Here is a 12,023-nt window from a genome sequence, read left to right as displayed (position 1 = left end):
TGCCTTCGAATAAATGTTCCAGATTTTGAGACCAGATCGATCTTGGGGTTCTTTTTTTTTAATAGATCTTCTCACTCTTTATTTTCACTCTTTGGTAATGGAAAAAATTCCACAACAATATCATCCCCCTTATCCATCTTTTCAAACAGTCCCTGTGTAGTAAATAAAACACCTGTGCTGTGCTTTCGTCAAAATGTAGCATGAATCAAGCACCAGAGGATGTTCTGCAAATAAATAAAACGTGTTTAGAGGCTTACCTATAATAAATACCTTTTCAAAATGTAAGGTTTGGATACTGTCATAAATTTATTGGCTTTTTCCATCTGCAATATTCATACACAAAATGTCAGACCTGCTAATTACAACCATGAAAGAGTACAAGAATTGTCTAGAATAGAAGCACTGCTCTTCTCTTGACATCCATATAGACAGCAAAACACATATTGTCCATCGTTGACATGCCAATAAAGGCATACACTTACTTCCATTGAATGTAAAACAATGTAGCAGCATGAAAGCCACATCTCCCAAAGTTTGCCCAATCCATTTCTTTATGACAGTGACATGATGTTGATTGCTTCTTCCACTTGCTGGTCCCGGTCTCAACCAGTCAACTGGTATCCCCCTCTTTCATCACGCGACATGTATTTTCCTAATTGCCGAGCCATGGATCCTCTCTGTTTGTCCTTGAGACGAAGGCTATTTTTCTGGCCATTTCCGAGTGGTAAATCCGCCTGCAGTTCTCAAAGTTCTTCCGCTGTCGTTCTCGGCACGGTTTCTCGAAATAGCGCTTATGCTTCACGGTTTCAGTAATTCCATCCTGATTTAGAATCCTGCAGGTAGTTAAAACATTGGTTACTGTCAAAAATCCATTATCAAGAAATAAGCTAAATGAGGCAGAGGAGCTGCTAGTCTATACTTCTGTCAGATCTCTAGTTATATATTTAATGTCTTACATGAGTCGTATTTTGAATTTCCCTCGGGATCAATAAAGTATCAATCCATCTATCTATCTATCTATCTATCTATCTATCTATCTATCTCATGTTGTGTTTTTGCACCAAAATAAGAGTAATATAAGACGACTGATAAGTTATATAAATAAGTGATACCGCTACCAATACAATATAACGATACCCTTCCCTAAAAAGGACACAAATGTCTGTTTTTTCCAAATTAAGAGTAACCAATCAGAATGCAGGACCTTAGGTTTTTCAAAAAATGACGTCAAAAAAAAGGTAAGAAAACAAACACTGGCACCAATGAATAAAAACCTCCAGTTAAGAGACTCTGCAAAGAAGAAAATGGTAAAGATCAACACCATAGATACATTATAGAAGGTTTAGACCGTATTTACAGTCTGTGCTTTACACTTACAATAAAATAAGTACTAACACAAGAAGATAAAGGGATGAGGAAATAACTTTACATAATAAGTAAATTAGTATGAATAATTTCTTAGCCCATGTGGGGAAAAACAGACATCCAGTTAACCTAAATTCAAACAGTTCCAGCTTTGTATTAGTCTACAGAAACCATAAAATAAAAAACAAACATGTGACCACACTCAAAGACGTAACGTCTATGGCCACACTGCGCAGGCGCAACTCTGTGACATTGAGCGGAAGGCTAACGTGAATTAAGCTAAAGTTAGCTCATCATTTTCTGGGCGACGACGACCATGCGTTATGTTTTATGTCATATAAATATTTTCACCTGGTCAAAGTATTGTACGCCGCATCGACGTTGCCGTCCTGGACCATCACAGTTCTTGCGATGAAGCGAAGATGCTTCGCCATGATCAGACTGGTGCCCGCTCAATAACTGTCCGGCCGGAAACATGTACAGCTTGTACTTCTTCTTTTGTATTTCCGTCAGAGAAAAATACTTTCGGCACATAGCTGCCCCCCTCAGTCGAGATTTGGTATCGTTTTAAAGTACCTTAATTATTAAAATAATAATATATCGAAGATAAAAAGTCCATGACTGCCTCACAACCCGTGACTGGTGTCCAGATTTTTGTTTTTACACAATTTTTTATTCCTGAAGTAATGACCACCCTATATTCATTCTCTCTCTCTCTCTCTCTCTCTCTCTCTCTCTCTCTCTCTCTCTCTCTCTCTCTCTCTCTCTCTCTCTCTCTCTCTCTCTCTCTCTCTCTCTCTCTCTCTCTCTCTCTCTCTCTCTCTCTCTCTCTCTCTCTCTCTCTCTCTCTCTCTCTCTCTCTCTCTCTCTCTCTCTCTCTCTCTCTCTCTCTCTGGTCCCTAATTGAATTTTCTCACAGTTTCTATTCTGAAAACAAGGCCGAACCTAAACACGTCACTACCCTCCGAAAGTCCCTAAAACAGCGTAAGCTACAACTCAACGCTAGGTGGCGCTTTATTCAACAATTCTTTTGAATGAGGCGTTTCGCTGGATGAAGTTTATTCTACATGAAGCTAAATATTCTCCAAACAAATTTGACAGGTGTATGTTCACCGAAGGTAATCTCGACAACATTTAAACCATCATCAGAATGACTGTATGCAGGAAACTATTCAAATACATATTGAAGTAGTAGGCCTAAATGCAAACTCAGTAACCTTTATGATTCTTAAATTGTGAATAATCTTTAACACATAAAGTTTAAATCTTCTGTAAGCTCAGACTTAGCTGTATTTTTTATTGTATCAGTTTTATTTGTTTTTACTTTTGCTATTATTGATTTTCTGTTAGACTTATGATTCTTGGCTGGACATGGAAGTAAATGACACTCAAACCAAATTGTTTCCTCTTTCTCTCCTCTACTTGCTTAAACCTAACCCCTGTTTCTGCATTACAGGGATCGGCAGCAAGCATAGTCTTTACAAAGGGAGATAGCCTTCAGGGCAAGCACAGCTTTATGAAACCACATCTGTTGTCATAACTACTGGGACAGTGGTTTCCAGTGTTGGGTTTTCATCACGTCCATTCTCCTCTTGTTCTCCTCCCTGAGCTGCAGATGTCCCCTGCATGTCTCAGTCTGAGGTCAGTCAGCGGTGAATACCGGCCTGTATGGTATGTCTAATTTGCATTTATGTAAGCTACTCTTTACGAAGTACCCAATGGGGATTATTCCCATGTTGCTGAAACCCTATAGTAGGGTACAGTATCTGCATGCAGGGTGCCACAGGGAGGAATGCTGAGACAACCAGCACTGATAACATCATGGCTCCTTTTGTTGGCTGAATGCTCTGAATCAAGTTCCCAGAGGCATCCCTTGTGATCCAGACTTGATGAAATAATCTTGGCCAAGTGTGTGTGTGTGTGTGTTTGAAGATGAGAGAGCTGAGAGATACCAGTGTTAGTCCCCAAAATATTCAGGTGAAGAGGCTGTTTACGTTTCAGACAGGTAACCATGCATGTGAAGAAAAATAATTCTAAAAGGACACTTGGAGTCTGTGCTGGATGAACGAAAATGATAACAAATTGTAGCATTGCCAGTGATTATGATGGTTAAACTTTAACAAACTCTCATCTTCTAAAGGGTTTAATTTCAGACTAAAAACAATGATGACCCGACAAACGAATTGCCTCCAGCTAACCTACCACCCCCCCCCCCCCCCCCCCCCCCCCCCATGAAAAGTTACCCTGATATCTTGTTTCACATTCCAGATTTTGCCTCAGGCTGGGATTACTCCAATAAATTAATACTCTTATTTTTAATGCAACCTGTAGCCCACTTCCTGATTAAGTCTAATATAGACTAACACACAACTAGAAAACAAAACAAACAAACAAACAAAAAAACAATTGTTTACTAACTACATCCGAGCAAAACCAAAGCTCTTACTGGAAGCACATTTTCCAGCTCGTATCTAAATCTTTCACCAAGCTGACAGAGGTGGAGGCTACAGTCGGAATCAGAGGGAAAGTCCCTCTCTGCTATCCAGCCTCTGGATTGGCTGGCTCACATCAGGTCCAGACGAGCTATCAGCCAATCACAGCAGGCGCTGATGCTGACAAGGGAGACGGCTTCGACCGGTGAACGAAGGCGGACAGACGCTCAGAATCTGATAGAGACCATTTACAGTCTGCTAAAGTGTCACCTCTGCAAGAACTAGCATCAACATGGAGAAGCAAATCACAGATTTCTCAGGAAAATGGACGATGAAATCTTCGGTAAATTTCGAGGAACTTCTGAAAGCGCTGGGTAAGTAATACACGCATGTATTGATAGATGCACTTTTTGTATGTATATTGAAAATGCAGAATATGCTTTTTGCATGATTTTTTTTTTTTTTTTTGCAAAGAAAAAAAGTTTCCCAACAGTACAGGGATTCATTCCATTTGTACAAACTTTGGATCAAATTGATTTTCATGCAAAATCTTTAATTTGAAAACAACTTTAAAGATAGGTATTAACTTGTTTTGTAATGCATCATCAAGCCCCACAGTCAAAATGCTGAAGAAAAAAGGGGGAAAGGGAAGCATCAACCGCACATAGACCTGTCAATCATGTCATTGTCAGCCGGAAATCGACTTGGCTTTGAGGTTTACTGGAGAACCAAAGTGGTCTGAAGTGGCTCTCTGTGGTTTAATTGGTCTGCCCCTGCCCTGTGTTCCAAGGGGGGAAAGGGTCTTGTAAAGCTGTAAGAGGTTGTATAACAGGGAGCAGAGCAGGAAAAGAAGGAGGTCAGGTGAGGGCCAGTCAGTGGCATCCATAAAAAATCTGAAGACAAATAGCCTGTGGAGGAATGTTAGATTAAACTCATCTGAAGCAGGGTCCTCCTCATGCGGTTGTAATTAGAGCCAGTGTAAACGGAACTAAGCCTCGACATGGGCCCCAGCAGCCAGCCGGCTCTGAGGCTGACTTTCCTTCACTTCCCTGGGCCTCTCCAATCCAGTCTATGGCTGTGTGTGTGTGTGTGTGTGTGTGTGTGTGTGTTTGTGTGTGTGTGTGTGTGTGTTGCCTCTGCTAAGACTCTATGAGCAAATATGCTCAGAGCTTAATCCGATTTGTAGGGTGGTCTTGATCTCATTGAGTCTGTTAAGCTTAGTTAATTAAGGGCCCAAACTCAAAGGTCAATTGGCAGTTAGATTATTATAAATGTATAAACCATCTCATCTCTAATCATCCAACAAATACAAGTTAACATAATCTATTTATTCTTTAAACCATTTTTATTAAGTATTTCTTGGGGAAGGGAATCAAATCAAATATATAATGCTACAAAGAAACACAGAACTTTAGATTACAAAGATAAACAATATGTGCTCAAAACACAAAGCAACCACAGAGAGACACATGGGGGCCAGTCTTCCATATTTGTTTTCATCGGCTTTTGCAAAGTTTGTAATGATTTCAAAATGCAGCTATGTTTGTAATGACCATCAGAGACTTGAATTAATTAGGTGTTGAGAGGCATCAAACCTGGACATTTAACGTGAGCAGATGATGAGGGAATTTTAACTCTGGGTTGAACTATGTGTTAAACACTATAACAGTAATTAGTGGTTAGAAAGAACATACCAGTGGTTTTCCATGTTGTAACTCATGTATATATCAAGTGTGTTTCTCATTAATGGAAACCACTATCTGAAACTGGCAATGCAGATTTCCTTTCTTAAAGTTCATTTGCAAAAAAAATGTCAGCCTGTGTAGTCATGAAGCACAGAAGTGAATCACATTTTAGGTCAAAGTTAAGTTGTTAGTGTTTGGGAATGCAGCAGCACAGACAGCTCTGAATACTCAGAGGCTTTATTCCTGTCTTTGTTACGTGGACTTCAACGTGTATTGAAAGGGTGACAGGAACTTGATTGTGACTTGATTCTATAAGGACTCACTGCTGTTTGATTTTTGACTGTAAAAGTTCGTATGTAATAGTTGTATCGAATGCAAAAAAAGGGGGACACATTTCAAACATTCCCTGCCTGCAGCTGCATTACTGCGTGACGTGACATTGTAAATTTGGTGCAGAAGTGCACAGGTTAGGTGTTTTAAGAAAGCTGGCAGGAGATGGTGAAGAAGTAGCTGGTGGGGGGTCTTAGGGAAGGATGGAGTGTTCCGGGAAGGAGAGCTTGGTAAGTGGCTTGGCATGCTGGTAAAGGAAATTCAAGTTCATTCAAGAGCATCATTCATACATAAAATGAATTCAAAGTGCTTTACAAAGACATTTGTAACATTAACAATGTTAAGAGACGTGGCATTGAGCAAGAATAACACATTCAAATAGTTAACAATATAAGAAATTATGAATTAATAGAAGAACAAATAAAACACAAAATATATGTGATTTCCCTCAAATTGGGCAATTCATGATTTTGCCACCGGCTTTGCTGTCGAACAGTGTTGTAGTGCTCTGAAGTCTGACTGCTGACAAAACAGCGACAAAAACTGCTCCTCCGACCTAAACTCTATCATCCAGATCTGCACTCCTTCCTGCCCATTATGCTTTACCAATGAAAGGCGTTTAATCCAACCTTCACAACAAGACGCTTACTAGACTCTTCTCCTCTGTCGCTTCTTGAGGTGGAACATACGACCAAACTCCACTCGGTCTGCAGAGTCCCTTCACGCCTTTAAGAAAAAACTAAAGGCCCAGCTCTCTCGTGAACACATCCGGACTTGATGATATTGATGATGACGATTATGGTCTTGTTTGATCATGATATTGCTTTATTTAGGATGGTTTGACGCTGATTAGAACTCTCGACATCCGTTGAATGTTGTGCTTTGCCTCTGTGCAATGCCTGTCAGCACCTGTATCCAGTTGAACTTAAAGCTGTTAAAGTGCAGTTACCGCATTGGTTTCCTCCTTTCTTGATCCTTGCTTGTGTTGTTCATACACTCTGACCGCTTTCGATAAAAGCATCTTCTAAGTGAATTTGTTTAATCTTGAGCTTTTATTTTCTGAATCATTGGCATGTTTCTTTAGTGTGTAATATATGATGTTGCTTCTGTTTGTGTGTGAACAGGTGTGAATGTCTTCCTGAGAAAGATTGCAGTAGCAGCAGCGTCCAGCCCAGCAGTGGAAATCACCCAGCAGGGTGAGAGTCTCTCCATCAAAACGTCTACCAGTGTCCGCACCACCCACGTCTCGTTCACCGTGGGTCAGTCCTTCAGTGAGACCACAGTAGATGGACGTCTTTGCACGGTACACAGCCCTGAACTTCTTTTACAACATTCCTATGTAATGATAATAGATGCAAACCAGCTTGGCCAAGGGCAGCATAACTGGCTAGAGTTCTGAATAGACATGTGGAAATAATTTCAGTGAACCTCCAGAGTCGGTTCTGGTGATAATGCAAGGATCTGTTCTTCATTTGTTCATGCTGAGTAAGTGGTGAAGGACATTGTTTCTGACAGATCCATAAAGTCTTGTGACGTGAAGTAATCAGCACAAAGATGACCAGTTATGAGGAAAACCCAACTTTACAAAAGCCTCATAGTGTTCAAAGCACTTATATTGTGTCCGTTATGAATCTTGTACTTATATAATCTCTGCAGAGTGTTCCTACGTGGGAAACAGACACAAAAATCAGCTGCGAACAGACAGTACAGAAAGGCGATGGGCCAAAGACATCATGGACCCGAGAGTTGACCAACGATGGAGAACTGATACTGGTGAATATTTGGCAAACAACTCCAATACAAACCTCCTCATCAGAAAAAAAGTTGCAGTCATTTAATGTTTGTAAACCAAAATACAAAAAACAGCCAAGTTGTAGAAAAAGTTTAAATCTTCCCAACGTTCATACTTGGTTGAAAATATTGTGAGCATTGGAAGTGTAGTTTAACCGTTGGCTGCAGCGCCACCCTTTTTGGCTCACCCTATCCAGCATTCACCAAGCCACTGTGACAGTGTGCCAAGCTACGGTAGCCAAAAAATAGAATTTCCCGGCTTGTCAGGTTATGTACACTTTCCAAAAAAAACGTTTCTCCATCCTATTACAGTATATTGTAAAAAAAACAGCTATGTACAGTTATCAGCAGATTTTTTACAGCTTCCAAAAGAACATCTAAACAGCCAAGTCTTAAAGTGTATCAAACTGGGAAACCAAAAACACCTTGTCACAACTATGTGAAAGCTCTGAATCATGTGTTATCATTAATGATCAATTAAGTATAAGTACATTATATCATTAATAGTAAAATATACCTTAGTTATGAACTATAAACCATTAATAATTTGTGTCTAAATGCAAAATGATACCAAATGTTGAAACTCTATTTCTTGTTGTTTTTTTCCAGACAATGACTGCTGGGGATGTTGTCTGCACCAGAGTTTATGGAAGGGAATAAGAAATTTTCCTCAAGTGACTCACACAGTCCTCCTGTTTTGTGCCTCATGCATGGTTTACATTAACTCCTCTTGTTTTCTTCTCGAGTCAGATGTTGCTCGGAGCTCACACACACAGTTCACTGTGTGAAAGGCTTCATTTTACGCAAATGTACGCTCTGACTTTTTTATGTGTCACAGATAAATTTCACACATTCCTTTTTTAAAAGCTGTGTTGCAGTTTCTATACTCTTTTTCAGATGTTAATAAACTGTTTTTTATGAATTCAGTGTTGGTTCCTTTTAAACACTCGTTCAGAAACTTGTCTCCTCCCTTTCCCTTGTCATCCATCAGCATATCACTTTACATCACTGTGTCGTTCTTATTCTCCAGATTATTCCCCACCCTTTCCTCCCTCCGTTTCTCCTTTGCAATCCATACTTTGTCCTCTGTGTGCTTTTTGTTTTTTACAATATGATGTCAATAAGTTCAAAAACCCCAGAAGACAATTCCTATTCGACAAACTCTGCTTTAATAGAACTTTGGCAAAGATGAAAGGGAAACAGGGAGTGGAAAGGGGAAAAAAAGGAAAGAGGGTGGTCATGAGAAAATGATTTCATAGATTTCAGTGTTGAGAGAGGTTACACTTTGCAAGCTCCCAGTTCCAGCTGTACCTACTTACAGAATGAGCTCAATAAAAAAAATCCCCCACCCTTTTTCTTTGGCTTTGCACCCAGGTACAAAGTGTTTAGTGGCTTCCTCTGCTTACAGTGTGCTTAGAGATTTGTAGCTGTTGCCTCTCAAAACCCACAATTCAACATAGTGGGAGCAAACAAAATAAATAAACAGACTTGAAATTTGAAGACAAAAAAAGCACTGTTAGCTGAAAATGTGTATTTAGGGTCTTTGTATTGTATCTTTTACACACACTTAATCTCAGTTGCATGGTTAAAACCATGTCTTGCTGTGAAATATGGACCTTCAGGATCTCTTGGCATTTCCTGAGAAAAGTGCTGCAATGTTCCACAGGCAGTGATGGGTTTTCCAGGTTTTTCACTCAGTTTTCAGACAAGCACCTCTGTGAAGTGTGTCCCACTTTATACATAGGCTACTGTGCGCAGCAAACAGAGGGAGTTCTGGGCCTCCTAATGATTGACTGTTCTCAATAATCCCTGTGGGTAATTGTGTGTTTCTGCATTTGCGGTGAAGGAAGTAGCCTACTCAAGTTCCTTATAGGCCACTGAACTAAAGGTGATGCAAGTTCTGTTTACAACATTTAAATTAAATTCCTATTAAATTAAAACATTTTTTACGTTAATTTTTTACAGATCTTTTGTTGACCTTTATGTTAGTATTCGGACCTGTTAGCTGGGTCACTTTGAACATAAACATTGTTTATGCCAATGCATCCCTCAGGCAGCACTGCAATGCTCAATTGATTGAGGAACGCTTTGAGGACCTGGAGGCACCAATATTTAAACCCGGGCCACCCAAACATATCAGGACAAGGAAATGATGAGTCACAGGAGTCAGACTGAAAACATCAATGCTTCTAGATCAGGGCATGAGGCTAAACAAATCAGAGGTTGTGTGCCAGTTCAGTTAGATGACACAACATAGATGCTTGTGCTCGCTTTACCAAAATTAAATGAAGGACATTTTAATATAACCTGAAAAGAATGTGTCTTCAAAATAAACAACTGGAATCCTCCTCGACATAAATTCCAACAAAAGGCAAAATGTTTCTTCCAGTAAAGTAGTGCTGGCCAAAAGGGAAGGTGACGGATGTCAGTGGAAAGCTAAGGCCAACATCAACAGGGTCACCAACCCTGTGTGTGGACTTTTATTAGGTAACATTTGCTTGGTTGCTTGGGCTGAAAAATGGATAGCTTATAAGACAAAAGACTGTATAAAATGGATTACAAACTTCTGAGACCGATCTGGCTGGTAAATTGGCAAGCTTTACTTTATCAACTAACATGATTAAGTAACCAATGTCTCATGCATGTCAATTCACAGTTCTAGTCTTTGCCAAGTTTGCATTCTAACAGAGTGTTCCGGTTAAACACAGTACAAAAATATTGTGTGCTCTGTTTTTAATAATCTTCAGTCCTCAATAAACTTAAGAATGTGAACCATACGTGGTGCATTACATCTTGACAAAGTGTTGCAACTGTAAAAACAATAGAAAAAAAGTGAAGCCCTGGCCTTAAGACATCATACAGCTTTAATAAAGAGCTGAAAGCCTCTGATAAGAAAACATACAGTATGTGTGATTCTATTAGACTAAAGCAAGTAAAGGAGGGTATACATTGTAAGAAATTGTCTTGAACACTTACCTTATAAATTGTATTCACATTTCCATCCAATCAATCAGGCCATCAGTTTGTGCCTAGTTATGCATGACTAGGCAGTTTGTGTGCAGTTCTGATCATGAAGTAACATGGGAATTAACATACATGTGAAAAGGGCTGTATGTGTGGGTGACTGACACTCCAGCCTATGCCTTTAATGAAATCATATGACTTCTCTTACCCATGTGACCCCATGTGACTTAAAAAAAAGACCAGACTGAAAGGGGATCTGGCTGGATTGTACAAATCATTAAGCATGTAAAAATGCTTGATGTGACAGAAAACAAAATTGAAAAAACAAACAAACAATGAGAAAAAAAAAAGACAAGAGCCAAAATTTGAACTCTAGAAATGTCTTCGAGTTGTCTGTAAAGCAAAAATGTTCAGTGAAAATAGCATTAAGCAACTACTATTCAATTTAAAGATGAATATTCAATGATTTTAATGAACATGATAGGGGAAGAAAAGGTCTCTTTTCTGTTACCTGAGATCCAAAACTTTAACAGTACCTGTGGCTAAAATCCCACATCCATTCTAAAAATCACAGTCAGCTGAGACTGGGAATTTACTTTCCTGAGGTGCAAGAGGGACATCTACTGGAAGGAAAGGGGGGAAATAACATTTTAAGACCAATGTAAGGAGAGAGTGGAGTATGACATAAACCATGTGTGTATGTATTTTTACAGTCTATGGTATGTATGTATGTATGTATGTATGTATGTATGTGACATGACCAGGAGTCGAACCTGGGACCAGCGCAAAAAGGGCTATGGTCAGGTTTCAAGTCAGGGGACATCAAAGAGTAGAGGCGTGCCTGGTATGAGCTACAAAAGTCCATCAGAGCTGCCAATAGAACATAGGCTAGAACGTGAAAGCTGCTGTATGGACAACCACACACAGAGTAATAGAGAATTAATAGTTCAGACAAAAGTAAAGCATTAAATACAATATATGTATATATATTTTAAAAGAGCAAAAAAACCCCAAACTTTTTCATTTTATTCCTGAAAAATGTACATAAAACTTGAATGCAAAAGTTATTTAGAAAAAAATGACTAAATTAAAAAAAAAAAGAGTAAACTTCCTTGAAGAGGAGAAAAGAGCTCATGTGATGAATCCAATCTCATGGACCATGATAGAACAAGTTCATTTATTATGCAAATATTGGAATTTGTATAAAAGCACATGGAGCATTGCCTGCATGTTGACTGGCAGGCATATTATCATTATATCATATTGTTATATTATATTATTATTTGGGAGGTACCCTACAGTGGCCATTCATAGAACTGCAGTATTGTAGCGGTTCTTCATCATCCTCCCCAGGTGGATGATGCCAGGATACACTTTGAAAGCCTTTTCATATAGGAGAGACTGACAGGCCACACTGTAAGCCCCGCCCTCGTGCATTCACCATTTTCCCACGTGT

The 12,023-nt window shown here is 39.3% G+C and overlaps 2 protein-coding genes across 2 annotated transcripts; one reads left to right on the top strand and one right to left on the bottom strand.

Annotated features, from left to right (window-relative positions):
- Positions 1-282: 282 nt before the first annotated feature.
- Positions 283-1,860, bottom strand: mrps21 (mitochondrial ribosomal protein S21). The gene is made up of 2 exons (XM_079368642.1): positions 1,717-1,860; positions 283-833 (listed from the first exon to the last, which is right to left on the bottom strand). Exons 1-2 carry the CDS (start codon positions 1,797-1,799, stop codon positions 653-655), a joined length of 264 nt encoding a protein of 87 aa, XP_079224768.1. The 5' UTR covers positions 1,800-1,860; the 3' UTR covers positions 283-652.
- A 2,070-nt stretch (positions 1,861-3,930) lies between these two features.
- crabp2b (cellular retinoic acid binding protein 2, b) lies at positions 3,931-8,525 on the top strand. Its single transcript, XM_079368468.1, has 4 exons — positions 3,931-4,171; positions 6,937-7,115; positions 7,469-7,585; positions 8,213-8,525. The coding sequence occupies exons 1-4, from the start codon at positions 4,090-4,092 to the stop codon at positions 8,261-8,263; spliced, it is 429 nt and encodes a 142-aa protein (XP_079224594.1). The 5' UTR covers positions 3,931-4,089; the 3' UTR covers positions 8,264-8,525.
- The last annotated feature ends 3,498 nt before the right edge of the window (positions 8,526-12,023 follow it).

This window comes from Symphodus melops, assembly GCF_947650265.1.
Source record: "Symphodus melops genome assembly, chromosome: 18".
Taxonomy (NCBI): domain Eukaryota; kingdom Metazoa; phylum Chordata; class Actinopteri; order Labriformes; family Labridae; genus Symphodus; species Symphodus melops.
Note: the sequence above shows the minus strand (reverse complement) of the source record. Positions and strands in the feature narration are given on the sequence as shown.